Genomic DNA, 21,504 nt, shown 5'->3' on the forward strand with positions numbered 1-21,504 from the left:
TCAGTTTCTGTTTAATAAATATAACAATTTATTTGGCACATTAACAAAAGATGAGGTGCACATCAGTTAAAAGTATCACAGAAGATGCCAGGTGTCAACAATAACAAAGTAGATAATTCTACGATTTGGCAGTTGTTGTGGTTTAACAGAAACATCATAAGTGGATGACCCTACAACTTTATTTTATATCGCAAAGCGCTGCTACCCCACGCAGGATCCAGTGATCAGGGTTTACTGTTGTTCTGAGGACGATGAAGGAGATGTAGGTGAGATCTGTTCTCTGAGGTTTTTTGTAGATGGGGCACTGGTACAGGCGCGGGTCTTTAGGAGCGGTGGAATTCACGGCAAACATGTGGACGACCGGTAGTGGTGTAAAAAGCACCTTTGCCAGGGACTCGGTAAGGCGACAATTACGTCTGTCCCAACCCGCTCCATCCAGGAACAGGCCATACACGTAGACTCCCTCCTACACAGTAGATAACATACTATGTAACAGCCTGACATTTATATCTTATTTGTTTTAGGCTTTGCATTGTAAACAAAAATATTTAAGTTGACCACCTCGATCAAGTTTACATGTAGAGGTTTACATGTAGATCCCAGAAGAAACCGCCATCATTCACCAAGTGTCTAACTAACCTCTGGCCTTAAGGCTGCAGCAGCCCATGTTACCACCTCAGTCAGGTTCATATGTAAAGGAAACCTGGGATCTCATCCTTTGCCAACACCTATCCAACCTCTAGCCTTAAGGCTGCCATAGCCCATGTTACCACCTCAGTCAGGTTTATATGTAGAGGAAACCTGGCAGATCCCAGAGGAAACCTGGCAAATCCCAGAGTAAACCATCATCCTTCACCAAATACCTAACTAACCTCTAGCCTTAAGGCTGCGGTAGCCCATGTTACCACCTCAGTCAGGTTCATATGTAGAGGAAACCTGGCAGATCCCAGAAGAAACCATCATCCTTCACCAAATACCTAACTAATCTCTGGCTTTAAGGCTGCAGTCGCCCATGTTACCACCTCAGTCAGGTTCATTTGTAGAGGAAACCATCATCCTTCACCTCTGGCCTTAAGGCTGAAGGCTGCTCATTTTACAAGGAGGGTGTAAATTATATCCATCATAACCACCACCATAATCGATGCATACTTCAAACACACATTGCCATGGTATCTCGACACCTTCTTCCTGAAGCGGGACCTAAATGAGCTAGCTTGACCAGGGATTTGATCACCAGGCCTTACTAGTCAAGTGCCTGATCTGCTGTGAAAGCCATAGATAACTCAAGGCAGGACGAGCCCCTTAACACAGACTGCCAGTAGACACATTATCCTGATATGTTTTGATAATTATTAGCATTTCAGATGATCTTAGGCCATTAATTACTTCTGGTCAAACTGTTTGAGCGGCAAAATAGTTTTCACATTTCATTCCGACTATTTCACCTATATTTTATGACAATCTCGGACTTTGTGACAATTTCTGAAAAAATTTAAATAATATGTTCCAAGGAAGCAGGTAAAACATTCAATCAGTGAAGGGAAACGAGGATTGCCTTACGCATGGAAAGATTTGTAGACGTTATCGTTGATACCTAACGTAATTAATTTGCGAGCTGTTTTGACATACTGCTTCAATATATGGTTTTGATACACATGTATCAACAAAATTGTTTGATGGTGTAACAGCTGGCTAGAATGGAGAAAACAACCTGATTACAGAGTAAGTATTACCATTGTAATTACAAGACAAGGTCAGGTAAGTTGCCTGTATACTTACAGCTGGAGCTGTGGTGATGTCCTCTTTGAAAGCCTTGAGCACATCGTTGTGTAAGGTGACCGAGTCTAATGCCCAGCCTTTGTGGGCTCGTGTCACTTCTTGCCTCATCGCTGTCAAGAAACCTGAACAACAAACATTAAAGAAAACATGAAATTTATGATTTTATTTTCTTAATATGCAATTAAGGATGTGTCCTAGCATATTAAAGTACAAACAATCTCAGGCGTGTTTTTGCGGGGTAAAATTGGCTTTATACTACAGTTTTTCTCAGGCCCCAGCAGTCGGGCCTAAAATTAAGTAGTTGATTATATGCGTAAAATAAAAAGTTGATTTCTGATATAAAATATGTTCCAAACATGAAGATTTTTTACACAAACAAATCTGACATAACCATTTTCATTTCCCACCTGACCATAATGTTTATTTTAGAGGTATATTACATGAGTCCTTAAGTCAAATATTTTAAAATAATATGTAGACAGAGAGAATTCTAAATGTGACCTAAAGCCTATAACTTAATATAATGGTGAAACTGGAACTGTCAACTTTTCCTTTTGACACAAGTAATACAGAAATGTACAAAAGTAGGGTTTTCAGTTCCAAATCAAGATATCCACCTGCAGAAAATAAAGGCATAACTGAACCTAGTGTGCTTGTTCATTAATGTTTGATAATAAGGGTATAACTTTGCTTTTCACATTATTTTGGTTTTATCACATCAGCATTTCCTTGTAGCCATATGCTCAAGAAGTTTTCACTTACATGAGGGTGGAGGAAACCAGAGTAAACCACCTACCTTTGGCAACTTACTCACAAACTTTCCCCGTGCACACTTGATGTATAGATAAGTAAACCACATTAGCAGAGACCAATACACGTTACACTGCATGTATCGCATGAGCATCACTGACCACTTCTGTCAGCATGGCCCCACAAGCTGTGAGAGTGGGGGGATCTACAACTTCCATGTGCCAGGCCTGATTTGAACCTGCACCTTGTGTGTAAGTTTCAATGTGAAAGATGACACATGCACAAGGATGGAGGTGCCAACCTATAAGAGATGTTCTCCTATACACTTCTACATTTACATGATCTCTCTCACCTTGTGGATTGAAAAATCCGGTCATCCAGAACACGTCTGGCCTGCCCACAAAGACCCAGGTGTTGAACTGCTCATTCCTCTCCAGCAACTCGGTGAACCAAAAGCCGATGGTTGAGGACTGCCATGACACCTTCCTCCAAGCATTCGGTACACGGGCATCAAACAGGTTGTCCAGGGCATCACGCAGGCCCTATACAGACAAAACAGGTAAGGGGACAATCTTCACCTCGACTAACCTCTACGGTAGCTACATACAGTTATGTATTTATGTAGGTTCCTCACTCCCTCACTGAAGTTACATTCACAAGAATACAACTTCATAACATCACCCTGATACAGCACTGACCGCTTTTTAAAGTCACTGCTATGATCTACATCATCAAGCTTTCTCCAAAGAAAAGATCCAGCCGACTTTCAAACAAATAAGATGAAAACACAAGAACAGAATAGCGTACCTCACTCATGATGATTGTGCCCTCTATGGCCAGTTTGAGGTCTGTCAGTGTGAGTCTTACAGCTGTGATCACCTTCTGCATCCTGTCAATCTCCTGGCGCAGGAAGATGTTCAGCGGCTGCAGCATGCCCATTTTACGCAGTCGCTCCTTCACCTAGTAAACAACAATCAAACAAGGTAGGTAAACGCCACATGCTAAACTGCATGGAGTCAAACACATCTAATACAGCATTCCGAGCATCTTCACAGGCCTTCCGTTGGATACCAGAGGGAAAAGCTTTGATAAAAATTATACCCCTCTGACAACACAAAATATTCAACTACATATCCAAGCAAATGCTACTAGATGAACAGGAATGGGGAAGGAAATATAGGCTACTGTAGGTAACATATTAGAGGAAACACAGTGTACCAGTATTGGACATTTCATGAAATGACATGAAAACACAAAGTTTGAAACACACAGATGTGACGCCCAGATTCTCTCCTGTTTTCTATAGATGGAACCTAACTAGACAGACTTTTGATTACCAATCAAGTGTAAAGTTTCTGGGAAAACTAATACTTCATTGGCTTTTTACTGAAAACAAGAGAGACTTCTGTCTGAGAGCAAATAATCACAACTTGTGATAAGCAAAGGATATGCAATCAGTAGCAATTATGGCAACATCCCACTTTGTCTTACGTACCTACTTTCTTCTTTTATATTTATTTATAATTTTTATGCTGTTTCTACATAATAGTCCATTAAGGACAACTTATTACGCACATTTATGATAGTTCTATTGAACTGAGCTGAACCTTTGGGTGTCAGTTAGCATTTCATCTCACCAAATGTGGGCTATAATCTGCGGGAAGTTTTTCTAGCATGTCTTCAGCCATCTTGTAGACAACACTTTCCCTGGTCTCTCCTCCCCCTCCCCCGCTGTCTTTAGGCTGGATGCTGAGAATACTGTCCAGTACACTGCGGGCCAGGTTACTCTGGTACCTAAACAGAACCATCCAAAGAAGGTAAACTTTAGCTCTAATTACCCATGTGAGTTAGGTGCGTAACCTTGGGGTTAAACCATGCCAGGTTAAACCACGGGGAAAAAGACAAACCTGAGGCCAAAGACCATACGGGGGTAATCTGGCTCTGATTTCCTCACACAAATGCTGGTACCTCAACCACCTGACATACTTCCATGGCATATTGAACATTCACGAAATCCACGATGCTGAAATTGGTATACAGCAATTTCAAAGATTTTCATCATAGGTGTTATAAGTGCAGGCAGCAGGTTCTGTGGGACTATGTTAGCATAACCATAACACGAACCTCTCCGGGCAAAAAATGAACTGTAACACTGAACAGACATATGTCAGATGTACATGATGAACAACTTAGATGTTCTTTAGCGGACATCTTTACCTTGAGGACAGCACACTGAGAACCGAGGAGTACAGGGAAGTGATGTGCTAGTATACAAGTACTCTTAACGTTATGTTCATTTAACTACCACTGCAACCAGTGCTGTAGGCATTATGGTGTCATGGTAGTTGCAAGGTCGTAACGTCAAGAGAGCGTCAGGAAACCGGGCTCAGGGCTAACTTAATGATTTCTCAATTCATTTTCTCAAATTCATGGCATGTTGTCCTGTCAGTGTATGGTTTATTGGTATTACTTTTACACAACAATTCTTGACACTAAATTATTGTACTTATTTTGTGAAATACACAATAAAGTAATAACACAAATTATCTAAATGCCTACGACCATTTATTTGGCGCAACATAACTTCATTTCTCAATTTGGTGGAAAGAAATACAGCTGTTCAAAACAAGATTACACTAAACTATTTAAGATTCATACGTGATATCGGCATTGGAATGTAAGCCAAAGGCCTCTGGGGAATCAACCACAGGAAGCTCTTCTATATACTCCAGGAACTGGTCCACTGTGCGACACTTGGGAATCTTGTATCTGGTGTAGAACTGGAAGGACTCCGCAAACATGAAATCTCCAAACCAGACCTACACAGAAAGTCAAAGGTACATGCTAATAGCTTTAGCTAAAAATGAAATCTCCAAACCACAGGGAGTCAAATGTACATGGTAAAAAGTTTCATACAGCTAAAACAAGTTTTAGCAGTGTGTTAGCGAATATTTGAAATGCTTACCCTGGCAAATGTGTTGAGCAGCCTTTTGTCATAGTCATCAGTAACCCTGCCTCCATATTGTACTTCTCCAAACATGTACCTGACAGTGTTCCAGGATATCCCCTGGGCCACAACAAACAAACACAGTAACACATCAGAGGAAATGATGGTAAGGCATGGTAAATGCATACATTCAACTAACTGACTGAATCAAGTCAAGTTGGCTTTCTTGCTTTCAGCACTCATCATATTGAAGGGGAAAGGCCAAATATTGTAAGAATGCTAGGACTGCATGGTTGGGGTTTCACTTTTGGTATTTTCAGCATGGTGTTTAACGGATTCAGCAATATAAATATGAATTTACATTAACATTGAAAGTCATGTTGAACCTCAAGTACACAAAAAAAAAATTTTGTAACAAAGCTACAAATATTTGATATGTATCATTGCATGAACATATAACCACTTACTTTCAGATCGATAAACATTAATATTTTCTCACACAAAATATCAATTAATTAATTGATCCTGTAGATTCTAATACAACCATGCCAAACTTTATTTGTTACAAAATGCTACATAATGTATTACATATACACATCCAGTAATACAGGAAAAGTGTAATTCAAACACACAACACACTAAGTTTGACTTCAATATTTCAGCAATTCATTTTGCTCCCATCAAGGGGAACTATGGTAGTCTAAATGGGTTGTTTGTTTACAGGAGTCACCATATTAATGTCTTCTACAACTTATAAGAGGAGCATTAGGCTTATAATGATGGAGTCCTTAGTACCTTTTTGATATCACAGTCATCAAGATGGTTCTGTACAAACTGTACGCTAGCATACCAATCTGCTGAGTTAAACTCATACGGGATATTCCAGCCAAGAGGGCCAAATTTACGTCTTTCCTACAACATAAAAACGAGATGTAAAATGTTACAATGCTGGTAATATTGCATACCACATCATCAGCTAATTGTATAGTAATAATGTAGGATTAGGACAGCTTAATGCCTTCAGCATGAACATAATAATAATGCCCAATAGAGGGAAACATCTGCATATTTATTAACTTATTTTATACGTATTTCATCAACATTTTCACATCTTTGCAAGGTGTTTATTCAGGCAAATTCTGAGGGCATTATTTTGTGTGGACTGATAAAATTCTACTTTTTGAGGAGCCATGAAATTGGTCAACCCAACCATATAGTTATATCTCCAAAATCAAATTTAAAACATGCATAAATTGCATTGAAAGTTGCTCTTTCATTTGCCAAAAAGGTTGAGGAATTAGGGTAAATTTTATGGGTTGAGGAAACCAGAGTGCCTAGAGTAAACCATTGACCTTCTCCACACACATGACAAACCGTATAACTTGGCAGAATTAGCAAGAGTTGGATTTGAACACAAAACCTCCATGGTGAAGGATCATAGTCGAGAATGTTTCACTTATATGATGTCGGCCAGCATTATGGTGGGAGGAAACCAGGCAAAGCCACGACCATCTGAGAGACCTTCATACGGATAGAGAGGAGCCAGCATGAGCTGGATTTGAACTCACAGTGACTGCATTGATGAGAGGCTCCTCGCTGACGTGCTAACCCCATTGGCTACAGAGGCCCCATCACGTGCTTGAGCCTGCATGGCAGGGCCCCTTTTACAATTTAAACAGTTTTAAACAATAACTACGAAATGACAACTTCAATTGGCCATGAAGCTGACAAATGCTGTGGACAAAGCAGTAATAGATACATGAAAGTTTAGATTTCTCTGTACCTGGACAACAGTGTGCATGAAGGAGACTGCATAGAGAATGGGTTTCCACTGAGGTAAGGAAACCACGTCCAGGAAGTCCTGGGTTATCCCAGCATACGTCCTCTTCAGTCCAGCCTTGATCCCTTGTGGCGGTTCATTGGTGAACTTAATGGAGGCCTGTCATACAGGAAACAGTTACAAACAGTCACCGTTAACACTGCAGCATATTTAGAAGTTGATTTTTTAGAATACATCTATGGACAAAGGCCTTTAATGTCCACTTTATGTAATAATGGATGCAGTATTTTGGACTACTTTGCACATATGGATAGTTTAAAAAATATGAGGATTCTATTGGCAGTCCACACCTGGAAGCTCTCATGAGTAACATGACAGTACATACCTGTAGATGACTGATAGGGAAGTGAGGGTGGGGCTCTGTGGTGATCCACACCCAGAAGCTCTCAGTAGTAACATGACAGTACATACCTGTAGCAGACTGATAGGGAAGTGAGGGTGGGGCTCTGTGGTGATCCACACCCAGAAGCTCTCAGTAGTAACATGACAGTACATACCTGTAGATGACTGATAGGGAAGTGAGGGTGGGGCTCTGTGGTGATCCACACCTGGAAGCTCTCAGTAGTAACATGACAGTACATACCTGTAGCAGACTGATAGGGAAGTGAGGGTGGGGCTCTGTGGTGATCCACACCCAGAAGCTCTCATTACCAATATGACAGTATATACCTGTATCAGACTGACAGGGAAGTGATCCACACCCAAAAGCTCTCAGTAGTAACATGACAGTACATACCTGTAGCAGACTGATAGGGAAGTGAGGGTGGGGCTCTGTGGTGATCCACACCCAGAAGCTCTCAGTAGTAACATGACAGTACATACCTGTAGCAGACTGATAGGGAAGTGAGGGTGGGGCTCTGTGGTGATCCACACCCAGAAGCTCTCAGTAGTAACATGACAGTACATACCTGTAGCAGACTGATAGGGAAGTGAGGGTGGGGCTCTGTGGTGATCCACACCCAGAAGCTCTCAGTAGTAACATAACAGTACATACCTGTAGATGACTGATAGGGAAGTGAGGGTGGGGCTCTGTGGTGATCCACACCCAGAAGCTCTCAGTAGTAACATGACAGTACATACCTGTAGCAGACTAATAGGGAAGTGAGGGTGGGGCTCTGTGGTGATCCACACCCAGAAGCTCTCAGTAGTAACATGACAGTACATACCTGTAGATGACTGATAGGGAAGTGAGGGTGGGGCTCTGTGGTGATCCACACCCAGAAGCTCTCAGTAGTAACATAACAGTACATACCTGTAGCAGACTGATAGGGAAGTGAGAGTGGGGCTCTGTGGTGATCCACACCCAGAAGCTCTCAGTAGTAACATGACAGTACATACCTGTAGCAGACTGATAGGGAAGTGAGGGTGGGGCTCTGTGGTGATCCACACCCAGAAGCTCTCAGTAGTAACATGACAGTACATACCTGTAGATGACTGATAGGGAAGTGAGGGTGGGGCTCTGTGGTGATCCACACCTGGAAGCTCTCAGTAGTAACATGACAGTACATACCTGTAGCAGACTAATAGGGAAGTGAGGGTGGGGCTCTGTGGTGATCCACACCCAGAAGCTCTCATTACTAATATAACAGTATATACCTGTAGCAGACTGATAGGGAAGTGAGGGTGGGGCTCTGTGGTGATCCACACCCAGAAGCTCTCAGTAGTAACATAACAGTACATACCTGTAGATGACTGATAGGGAAGTGAGGGTGGGGCTCTGTGGTGATCCACACCCAGAAGCTCTCAGTAGTAACATGACAGTACATACCTGTAGCAGACTGATAGGGAAGTGAGGGTGGGGCTCTGTGGTGATCCACACCCAGAAGCTCTCAGTAGTAACATGACAGTACATACCTGTAGATGACTGATAGGGAAGTGAGGGTGGGGCTCTGTGGTGATCCACACCTGGAAGCTCTCAGTAGTAACATGACAGTACATACCTGTAGCAGACTAATAGGGAAGTGAGGGTGGGGCTCTGTGGTGATCCACACCCAGAAGCTCTCATTACTAATATAACAGTATATACCTGTATCAGACTGACAGGGAAGTGAGGGTGGGGCTCTGTGGTGATCCACACCCAAAAGCTCTCAGTAGTAACATGACAGTACATACCTGTAGCAGACTGATAGGGAAGTGAGGGTGGGGCTCTGTGGTGATCCACACCCAGAAGCTCTCAGTAGTAACATGACAGTACATACCTGTAGCAGACTGATAGGGAAGTGAGGGTGGGGCTCTGTGGTGATCCACACCCAGAAGCTCTCAGTAGTAACATGACAGTACATACCTGTAGCAGACTGATAGGGAAGTGAGGGTGGGGCTCTGTGGTGATCCACACCCAGAAGCTCTCAGTAGTAACATGACAGCACATACCTGTAGCAGACTGATAGGGAAGTGAGGGTGGGGCTCTGTGGTGATCCACACCCAGAAGCTCTCAGTAGTAACATAACAGTACATACCTGTAGATGACTGATAGGGAAGTGAGGGTGGGGCTCTGTGGTGATCCACACCCAGAAGCTCTCAGTAGTAACATGACAGTACATACCTGTAGCAGACTGATAGGGAAGTGAGGGTGGGGCTCTGTGGTGATCCACACCTGGAAGCTCTCAGTAGTAACATGACAGTACATACCTGTAGCAGACTAATAGGGAAGTGAGGGTGGGGCTCTGTGGTGATCCACACCCAGAAGCTCTCATTACTAATATAACAGTATATACCTGTATCAGACTGATAGGGAAGTGAGGGTGGGGCTCTGTGGTGATCCACACCCAGAAGCTCTCAGTAGTAACATGACAGTACATACCTGTAGCAGACTGATAGGGAAGTGAGGGTGGGGCTCTGTGGTGATCCACACCCAGAAGCTCTCAGTAGTAACATGACAGTACATACCTGTAGCAGACTGATAGGGAAGTGAGGGTGGGGCTCTGTGGTGATCCACACCCAGAAGCTCTCAGTAGTAACATGACAGTACATACCTGTAGCAGACTGATAGGGAAGTGAGGGTGGGGCTCTGTGGTGATCCACACCCAGAAGCTCTCAGTAGTAACATGACAGTACATACCTGTAGCAGACTGATAGGGAAGTGAGGGTGGGGCTCTGTGGTGATCCACACCCGGAAGCTCTCATGGACATTATGCGTCTCTGTCACTGTCTCAAGCAGCTCATCCAAGAAGTTCAGACCCAAGTGACAGTTCTGCAGGAGTGCCCAGCCACCCTGCACAATAAAAAATTTGAGGACATTAATAAATACTTAAGGTAGGGCAATACATCTCATAGGCATTACCTTCAGTGCATGCAAACAGGACATATTAAAAAATCACTTAAGCTTTTCATTTTAGCAGGTTTTCATATTAGCCAAAATACTGTTTTATAAGTTACATGCTGAAGTTTGTCATTTTTCAAGTGAGGCATTTTGCGTAATTCTGGTTACCTCGTCCACCTTTTATACCGCAGGGTTACTTTAAATAGCATTTTTTTATTTAGTATCCTAACTTAAATCTTTGCTGTGGAGTCATGCTATTGTAGAAGCAGTTGACTTATTTCAAGTATCCACACTTGGGAGTTTGTGGTTGAGAGGGGTGGTGCCTTGTACCACATGAACGCGCCTTCGTTCGGTGTACGGCAGAGCGGGATTCACACCCATGCACACAAGCCTTTAAAACAATCCAATTTCACTGAGCTATCTGGGAAGACCATACAACTTCCTTCTTTTTGACGACTTTAAATGTTTGTTGTGATGACACCAAATCCTTTGTTTAAAACCGAACTGCATAATGCAGTAATCTTTGCAAAGTAACAAAGAGTCATCAGGCAACACCTACATTTTCCACTATGCAAATAAATGCAGCTGAGCTGGCATAAAAGGGAATGAAAGAATTGATGTTAATTGTGAACGTTTTTATTTGTCTGAAATGACACCACACAATTCTTGAAAAATAATCAATAATAGCTACAAAACTACAAACACAGGCCTTGTCGATTCTTTTTCAAGAATCAACTGTTCCTCGTTGTTTCTCCGCTACAGAAAACTTAACTTATCATTTATAAATGTATCATGTATAACAGTGTTTTTGCACAAAAGCTGCCAGCAACCTGAGGAAGGTTGTCGGTTTGCAAAGGTGATTTGCATGTTTTTTCTCCCACAACAATGCTGGTTGCTGTTATATAAGTGAAATATTCTTGAGTACAGCAAAAAAAATCAATCAAATAAATAAATGTAAATAAATGCACAAAACTCATTACGTTCATGATCACTACTTCATACAAATGTATTTATTTATAAAAATACACTGCCATTTTGATTACAGTTAATATAACAATGCTGCACAATGCTTGACAACAAAGTTAGAACTGGTAAATGATTTCCATGCACACTTACAGTGGCCATGAACTGCTGAATCAGCTTCCTGGCGTGAACCTCTTGTCCCTGACCCATGGAGATGGCACGGAAATCTGAACACAGGCACAAACGTGACAAGTTTTTAAAAGCTTAGTAATTGACAGTTGTCATGCCACATGCTTATGAGGCAAACAGCCATTTTCTGAGTCTTAAGGAGAAAAGTGTGACCACCAGGAAATTCAAGACGGCCAACAACAGCCATACTTGATTAAAAAAATCAATCTCAACCATGTCTTTATAACATTACCTCATGTTGCCTCATGAAAGTATGAACTTGATGGGTTAGAAACTGTTAACTATACATGTACCTTCTTTACAAGATCAGGTGTGATAGATCAATCAACAACCATAGCGCATTTCCATGTCACTCCAGAAATTGTCCAGCACAGTAAACAATTACATTGTATGGTGGTAAATTCCTGACATTCCAGTCAGACAGCTTGAACATATTTGTTTATAAACCGAACTAAATGTATGTGATGGTTGAGCTTCATTTCATTAGGCAGACAATTGTTCAGTGGCTCATAATACATTCAAATACAGAAAACTGCAGCTCCACAATGAGAATGCATCAAGCTACTCAGTTGCACATTTAAAACACATCTTTCAAGGTTCGTACAACACAAAGATTTCAAATTTACAGGCTTTTTCAGGACCAAAACTCACACTTTTCTGGTTATCTGGAATAACTATTGTACAGTTACACAAGTTTATAAAGCACTGTTAAATAATATTATTAGCTGAACTTAAACATATGCTTATCAATTAATTTCAATGTTGCTGGATAGCAAATTTCTCCAAGAGATTGTAAGCATGCACAGCAGCTTAGGTTGGTTCCCTTATCTGTTTTAGCCCAAAGTATGTGTGTCGAGTATGTCCGGTTCTCATTTTCAAGCCTTTCCCTGGCCCAATTACAAACCAATCAAGGCCTGCACCCAATTTCATTAAGCCCATTAAACTAAGTAAGCCCTAAACTTCTATGACAACATATGTTGTACAGATATAAAGTCCACTTAGCTCAGGGCTACTCCACACTAAGTGTGCTTTATGAAACCTGCCGCTGGTAGAGTTACTTTCAATTTCCAGGCTTCTCAGGGCCCTGATGTTTATGTACACTGTACGTAATGCTCACCGACATGGAGTTTCTTGCTCAGCCCCTCGATGCTGTTGGTGGGGTCAGAGCCCATGGACAGGAAGCAGATTAGTGGGACTCTGGGCTCGCTCTCTGCCCACGTGGCCTCCAGGTTAAGAATGACAGCATCAGCGTACTTGGGTCCCATTGAGTCAGCGATGTACATACGGGCCTGGGCGATTGTACGATCAGGACACCATGACCTGGGGGAATATGTGACCACCGTTTTATAGGTTGCCTGATATTATAGATATATTCGTCCATTACAATTTGTCCTCATTTGTTGGAGTTTCAACGCGACCGGACTGTACTCAGTGAGTATCTCTACTAACTCAACAACCCTTACTATATGGATGGATCCACCACATCCAATGTCTCACCACCCCTTCACAGGATAACATTACTTTACACTCCAGTCCCGATGAAAGCCATTGTGACGTCATAACGTCACGGAACAATTGAACATTTTTAACCCATGTGTGGGACCACGGGTTGACATACAATACTGATTATGATTGGTCAAATGCATGTTTTTGATTGACAGTTCGGAAAGGACTATTGTGTAGAACCATAAACAAACAACAAGACTTCCTGGGCCTTGTTAACACAAAGTAATTGAAAGAAACCTGTGACACCATAGGTGTTAATATTAACCAGGCTTATGACTTGGTTTTGGAGTTTGGCTCAAGTGTTATATTCAATACAGCAAATTTATTATTCCTGAATCAACATCGCTATTAACTTATACAGATATTTAGAGGCTGATTACAATCAACTGGTAGTGTGTGAATGTCCAAGTACCTGATGAGAAGCAGCTTCCTGAAGGAGTCCAGAGAGTTGCTGTAGCCATCGGGTATCTGCTCCTCCTCCGGGGCATCAGTGTCAAACCAGTTCTTCCATGCTTTCTCATTCCTAGCAACCTACACATCAAAGTAAGGTGAACACAGATGAGTCAAAAACAAAATTTCACGATTTCACGTTTCTTTAGGCATTATTAATTCATGATGTCTACCATATAAAGAAATGACAAAAATCTGAAAAGCAGAAAATTGCACCACTGAAGCATATAGTTCAGGTCTTTTCACTATCAGACTGGAATAATGAAGAGAAACAAAATGCATAATGACTGTTCACGTGATTAATAGTTAAACATCAGTAGATTCATGAAACTGTGCAGATGGTCAGAGAATAGAAAATTCATGACTTTTTCAGGATTTCTTCAAAACTTTCAAATTTATGACTTTTTTTTATGTCTATCCAAATTTTTCCTGACTGGAGAACCCCCTATCAAAGAGTACAAAACATCATCATTGCCATTATGAACAAGTATTCAGCTGATCAGAGCATGATGAAACACAGTCAAACATCTCACCGACAATCAATCAATGCTTGCAGTCCGAATAACTATAACTACAAACCAGAGGATGCAATCCTGCATTTATATTACAATCATACATCTCACCGACAATCAATCAATGCTTGCAGGTCGAATAACTATAACTACAAACCAGAGGATGCAATCCTGCATTTATATTACAATCATTTCAGGTATCTGTTATATTGGAGATTTACATCTGGCTCAATGGACATCTACACCGGCACCTTCTGATCACAAGTTTACACACCACACTACAATTCCGGAAAACCAGCAGGAGATTTTAAAACCCTCTTAAGTACATAAAAGGGAAATTCCTGTCACTGAACTGTTCCTCGATCATCTGTCAGCTAGCTAGTGTATTACTTACTTGGTTGAGGATCTCTGAGAACTGTGGCAAAGCACTCAGCTGGACCAGGTTGAGCCAAGGTCATGTCGAGGATCCACTTACTGGACTTGGGGGTGACAGCATTCAGGTCCAACGCAGCTCCACCTGGTGAGCAACAAGTATACACCGCCAGTTAGCGTTAGTCACAGTCACGCTTAACTGTGCAGGACCTTATCCTGTGACTCCATAGTGATTTTCTCCTAACTAAAAGGAGACGACTCGCTGACAAAATGGCTTTCTACGACAAATTTCAGAAATAAAACACACACATACTCAAAGGGAAAATTTGCTATTATACTGGGGAAGTTGTGAGTTCAGCCTCGAAAATCTTGACATGCATACACTGTATTTGCCCTGTCCTATTCATCCTTATATACTCTGGTGAAAGAAGCTGACCGTTCACTTCATTTGCTTTCAAGTATTTGCATTTGGAAACAATGACTATAATATTAGCAGTTTGATCTTTGGATTAAAAAGACTGTCAAACTGGCTGGAAGTCAGAACATGGTGCAGCTAACAGAACAGATTTTAATGAGATTGCATGGACACTATACACTAGTATAAAACTCTTTAATTTTCGGAGATGAAAGCAGAACAGTTAAAAATCCATGAATTGCAAAATTTATACGCAAATGTTTCTATACTTAACCAGAAAAAAGAGACTTATTTGATAACGAATAATTCCAGACAAATCCTGAAAACTTTCCTCTTTAGTTAATGCTAAACTGCAGAGGAACCAACATACCTTTAATGAATGTTGGAACTCCTCTGACTTAATGCGGTTTACTCTGCAGGTCAATCTTGAGGGTAACCAGCAGAGTGAAGAGAAACTTGTGACTTTCATACAAGCCTCGGCACGTGTAGCAAAACATCTCATATGTCATGTACTCAATTATGTTGGCAATACGTTTAGACGTCATAGGAGGATTTCTCAGATCTGCAACAAAATTACAAGATATTTGACATGCATAAAGGGCAACATATATCTTGCAAATATGCAATGGACATGGCAATGCTTTGTCAACAGTTAAGCTAACATTTTTAGGTCATGTGGCTTGACGACCATATTTTGTACAAAACTTCTAAAGGAACCATACAACAAAAGGATTGTTATCAAATCTGATATGCACGTAGACTGATCCTAGTTGAGAAAATCATTCAATTCCCCTAAACACTATGGAGCTCGCCAATGGTTGAATATATAACATGAAAACAAGGCTTGAATTTTTAGATAACTTTCCTGAATTTTGGATGTTTTTCAGGAGCAGTGATTTCAAATATGTTTTTTCTTTTTGTCTACATTTGTCCTTTTGAGACACATGTATAGTTAAGAAACCTAATTTTAGTTCTGCAATTTCACTTGCCCAAATACCATGAGAACTAGAAATTGAAATTTGCACCAAATTGTAACCCGAGAAATGCACTATCCATACTGAAATAGCAGATTTGAGCTACAATCAATAGTTTCTCATTAGAAGTGTTAAAATGATATTACTTATTTCGGACACGCAAATTTAATCCCAATGATTTAACGTTGACTTTAGGATGTTATTGGAATATCACATGTTGTCTTTAATACTAGCTGCCTTCTGGTTTCTAATGCAATTCCCATGATTTTCCAAAGCAGTTGAATGTTTACGAAACAGATCATTTTTCATTTGACAATGAACAATAATACTAAGGAACAGTGAACAACGTGGATGACAGCCAAAACTACTTGCAGTTTGCATTTGCCTGCTTATTTATTTCATTGTTGTTCAATAAACATCCTACTCACGAATGTTTCACTTATCCAATGGAGGTCAGATTTATGGGTGCAGGAAACCAACTTCTGGCAAATTAGTGACAAAACTTTCCACATTTGACTTACAGATATATATACACATTATAATGGTGTCGGACAAGTGGCCTTCAACCAGTGTTAAAGACAGCCAAACGTATAGCCACATGAGTGCTGTGGACCAGTTATTGTCACCATGGAAGGCACCAAAAGCTGTGAGACTGGAGGAATCTACAAATCTCCTTTTCAAGGCCAGATCTCCTCACTTACAGTCAGAGTCAAACCACTGGCCATGCGACCATCAGAAAGTAGCAAGAGAAATGCTTTAACATAGCTATAACATAATTGGGATAATGTACAGCTGTGTGATCTGCAATGATCAAACATTTAAACATACATAAAACACAGGATCTCATCAGTGGAAATGATGAACAGATAACTGGAGTTTGGAGTATGAGAGTACCTTGCCATGGAGAGATCAAAGACGCCAAGGAACTGTTTGAGGGAGGTCTGGTACATGCTGTTCACCATACTCATGTCACAGATCAGAAAGTACAGGATGCTCCCACGGTTAGGCCACTGTAACAACAGGAGGTTTAATATTTAAAAGCTCATTAAGGAATTATCATCATGGATTCAACCAATCAGACTGCAGCCAAGCGGGCACATAGCCGGATATGGCAAGTCAGCTAAGCAGTAGAGAATATTACTTTTGTGAAATGGCTTAGTCAATTTTTTTTACTAGCCTGCCAACGGTAGTTGACTAAATGACCCTTAGTCAACTAACAGACCTCAGGGTCCAGTTTCACAATGTCATACATGTACAATAATCGCCATATACCCAATTCTTCTGATTTGTCTTACAGATATTAGTAGTGTTGAAAGTAGAATGTAACATTTCTTTACCAGCCTTTTGGAAAAGTATGGATAAGAGTATGTTGTTCATTAGATGGTCTAATCAATGTGAAAAAAAGAAACTCAATATTTCTGCTGCAATTACCTATACAATGGCTAAAATGAACAGACCAGGTGCCCAAAAATTAGAAGTCAAACAATGCTACAGTAATTTGTTGTACAAAATTCTGTACAACAAAATGTACGATAAACAAATGTCGTATCCCACTTAGCGAAACAGGCCTTTTAATCATATCAAACGACACAGGGCATACCACCCTACAAAGCCTTCATGTACATGTAAATGCTGATTTAAAGAGCTCAACTTCCCAAGACTGGCACGTCTCTGACTCAGATGACTGTGTGGTCGATGATGATGGGTACAGAGGTCGATTGCTTCCAGCCACAAGAACAGTGCCGGAATGCAAACTTTGAAATCTCCGAGTCACAGTCTGAGGTTGGGAATAAAACCAATCCCTTGTCTATCTGCGTGATTACTGGACAACCATCTTAACCTCACACCTGCTACTACACTTTCTATGTAAAGCTGGCCTAACAATCTTCCCGACACAAATCATTGTAACTCATGATAACAACTTTGAATTTAGGGGGCACTTTCAGACATGACCCCAAATATACATACACTTTTAGACATTCAGCTTACGGCATCCAAAACTGATGGCTAAAACACAATTTTCTTTAATAATAACATATTCTGTCACAGATTTCACTGATTTACATACCTGGACGGAATTCTTCTCGAGCTTCGTTAATCTTGATTTCTGTGTCCGCGGCAATGGTAAGCTTCTCACTGACTTCAGCAGCAGTGATCTTGGTTGTGGCCAGCACATGAATTAGGGATTCGTCTTCCACCAGGGAACCCTGTATAGAACATCAGTCAAGATCAGTTTTCATATTGCACAAAACAACCTGATCATCATACACAACCGTTCTCATAGGAATTTCCACCTAGAGATCATAAATATATGTGGTAAAAAATGCAGGCCATCAGAGAGACATCAATTTTGGGTGGCAAATCTGTCTACATTACGATTTGGATACATTACTGGTACCCCAGCCAGTTACGAAAAGCTCTATTTTCCCGGCCACGGCTGTCTTGCGCTAGGAATGTTTTCTATGAGGACACTCAATCTTTAAAAAAAAACAAAAAAAAGGATCACCCAGTATCCACTTCATATGGGACTGCTTCAACCTCAAACACTGTCCTAACCTATTGCTACAGAATTACAAATGCATAAATGCTTCATTCAGCCATCTAGCTGTGATGCATCCTCAGCTGCAATTCCTTTGAGCTAATCTCTAAAACATCATCATAGGCAGTTTGATCTCTCTGACCAACCCAGGTTTTCCAGCATATGAGGAGTTATGAGTTCCTGTAATTATAAACAATTCATGCATATACCGTACTAACTCTACGAACTTAGTAACAGTCAGTTATTGAATGGGTACCCAGCGAATGCATGAACTTTTCTTTCTCAGCTCATCATAATGATGTCATATTAAAGACAGCAGAATCTAATACATTGTAACACTGCAGATGTTTTGCAAAAAACAAATTCTGACGTAACAATGGCTCGTGGACCAACTTCAAACAAGCAAAACCTTACAGGAGCCTCTCCGGTCACTGTCAACTGGCACCAGGGGAGGTAACCACACAGTGTCCCATCTCACCTTGGTACTGGTCAGTTTGTAGAGCAGGTTGTCCTCCAACTCGCTCATCTTCCTCTTGTTGGCCGTCACATCCTCCATCAAGCGGGTGCGTCAGCCTCCAGTTCCTGTCAACATACAACAACCACATGTACAGTCACTCACCAGTCCAGTCATTCATCAGTCCCTACATATATCCTACACTTTCATTCCCACCTCAGCAACAGCAGTAAATAAAGCGGTGCAAACAGCAGTAAATAAAGCTGCACAGATAGCAGTAAACAAAGCTGTGCAGACAGCAGTAAATTAAACTGTGCAGACAGCAGTAAACAAAGCTGCGCAAATAGCAGTAAACAAAGCTGTGCAGACAGCAGTAAATTAAACTGTGCAAACAGAAGTAAATAAAAGCTGTGCAAACAGCAGTAACAAAGCTGCGCAAATAGCAGTAAATAAAGCTGTGCAGACGCAGTAAATAAAGCTGTACAGGCAGCAGTAAATAAAACTGCAAACAGCAGTAAATAAAGATGCACAAACAGTAGTAAATAAAGCTGTGGAAACAGCAGTAAATAATACTGCAAACCGCAGTAAATAAAGCTGCGCAAATGGCAGTAAATAAACGCCCACAAACAGCAGTAAACAAAGCTGTGCTTCAACAGAGCCCTTTTGGCTCCCAGGGCTTACTTTACTTAAGAAAACTGGAATCCAGTAGTGTGTTTGTAGTAAGCTAGTGGTGAGATGTTGGTATACCACTGAGATTCTCCGTGCCTTGTTGGCAGTACAGGTGTGTGTGTGTAGTGGGCCAAGTGAACACACTGCCTATCTGTGTAGATAAGTGGCCCAGTATGTATCATATTAACTATTCCATGTTACCTGTTTCTCTGTGAGAATGACTCTGCCCAGTAGCTGGTCCTCCAGACCCTTCATGGTCACAGTGAAGTCTATGATGGATGTTCTGGCACTCACCTACAACAACAACAACAATGTTCCTTAAGTCTGAAATACCGAAAGATACAATAGTAAGGACTACATATGTCTGATTAGTTTTCAGTTCAGGAAAAGGAGAGTTGGTGCTGAGGAACGGAGGCAAACACTTACATGTAAATTGAAATAGACAAAATACACATAATATCATTGTTAGATATTTCTAGCTTTCCATTGTTTTTTAATAATCTCCACTTTCTATACTAGACTGCTAGATCATGGAAATGGCGGTGTAGATCTCACCTCAGGAGTGTAGGCAGGATTGGGCAGCTTTGTGGTGATGTACAGGTAAAACCCCTTCATCACATCACACTCCTTGTCACCCACTTTCACCTACAACAACCACCAGCAAATCATATATTACCAGATACTTTTATTTAGTTATTTGTTTGATTGGTGTTTTACTCTGTACAGAAAAATATTTCATGTATACAACGGCTTCCAGCATAATGGTGGAAGAAAACAAGGCAGAGCCCAGGGGAAAACCCAATGACCATTCACAGGTTGCGGCCAGCCCTTTCTAAGTATGGCCGGAGAAGAAGCCAGCATGAGCTGGGCTCGAACTCACAGTGACCGCATTGAGGGTAGGCTCCTGGGTCACTGTGCTGCACTGGCACGCTAACCAACTCAGCCAAGGATGCCCCCACCAGGTGCTATTGTTAATCTACTTATCTGATTGGAGTCTAACACAATACTTAGGAATTTTTCTGTTTTATGATGGTGGCCAGCTTTATAGGTGGAGGAAACCCAAGTGTCAAGGGTAGATCACTGAATTTTGGCTAGTGACTAGTGAACTCTGCCACGAGTGACATATACATGTATGTCATACTGATGGAAGGCAAGTTATAAGTTTTACTCAAACTTTATGCTACCAGCTGCTTTTGACTGTATCACACTGATGTACAGGTGGAGCACAAGGCACATATCTCAATCTAGTATTGTCACAGACAGACAGTTTACTTTATGGACATTGTAATGTACACTGATCTAGAGTCACATTTATATTTATTGATTTACTTGATTAGTGTTTTATGCCCTACTTAAGGATATTTCACTTATACAGCGCTGGACGGTATTGTGGTGGGATGGAAAAAAAAAAGAAAAGAGCTGGGTGGGGGCGGAGGGGGGGGGGGTCGTGGGGTGATGACCATCCAATGGTTGCTGACACACCTTCCCATGTATGGCCGGAGAGGAATCCAGCATGAGCTCGATTTGAACTCACAGCAACCCCATTGGTGACAGGCTCATGGGTTTAATGTTAATTCTATAAGAATACTTGCAATTTTAAGTTAAATGAAGTGGCCAGGAGCCAACAGCCATGCACATAAGTGTTTGAACTTTGTATTTCCTTCCCCTAAATGTCTGCATAATCTGTTGCAATAACTAGAAATCCAATCTAATTCTGGCGCTACCTTGAAGCAGCTGCCCTGTTTAATAAAGTTTTTCTCCAGGATATTGTCCAGAGCTGGGTCTAGTTCTTCCTCCACATCTTCCAGCAGTAACGGTCGGCCCAGGGAGAGGGCATCCTCCAGGTGGGAGCGGAAATACTTGTGGTTCAAAGATGTCACCTGCAA

The 21,504-nt window shown here is 41.2% G+C and overlaps 1 protein-coding gene across 1 annotated transcript in view; it reads right to left on the minus strand.

The window, feature by feature from the left end:
* LOC135479014 (dynein axonemal heavy chain 8-like) overlaps positions 1 to 21,504 on the minus strand; it is a 106,224-nt gene continuing 84,720 nt past the window's right edge. The window contains 23 exon segments of the mRNA XM_064758715.1: positions 1 to 466; positions 1,780 to 1,901; positions 2,882 to 3,071; positions 3,337 to 3,489; positions 4,167 to 4,323; positions 5,188 to 5,348; positions 5,495 to 5,596; positions 6,272 to 6,388; positions 7,260 to 7,415; positions 10,375 to 10,527; positions 11,692 to 11,765; positions 12,845 to 13,047; positions 13,646 to 13,764; positions 14,590 to 14,646; positions 14,648 to 14,712; positions 15,353 to 15,537; positions 16,851 to 16,957; positions 18,017 to 18,163; positions 18,974 to 19,062; positions 19,065 to 19,077; positions 19,820 to 19,912; positions 20,174 to 20,263; positions 21,343 to 21,498. Coding sequence (XP_064614785.1) covers positions 179 to 466; positions 1,780 to 1,901; positions 2,882 to 3,071; positions 3,337 to 3,489; positions 4,167 to 4,323; positions 5,188 to 5,348; positions 5,495 to 5,596; positions 6,272 to 6,388; positions 7,260 to 7,415; positions 10,375 to 10,527; positions 11,692 to 11,765; positions 12,845 to 13,047; positions 13,646 to 13,764; positions 14,590 to 14,646; positions 14,648 to 14,712; positions 15,353 to 15,537; positions 16,851 to 16,957; positions 18,017 to 18,163; positions 18,974 to 19,062; positions 19,065 to 19,077; positions 19,820 to 19,912; positions 20,174 to 20,263; positions 21,343 to 21,498 — 2,997 coding nt within the window. The 3' untranslated portion in view covers positions 1 to 178.

The sequence above is a fragment of the Liolophura sinensis genome, chromosome 12, assembly GCF_032854445.1.
Source record: "Liolophura sinensis isolate JHLJ2023 chromosome 12, CUHK_Ljap_v2, whole genome shotgun sequence".
Lineage (NCBI taxonomy): Eukaryota > Metazoa > Mollusca > Polyplacophora > Chitonida > Chitonidae > Liolophura > Liolophura sinensis.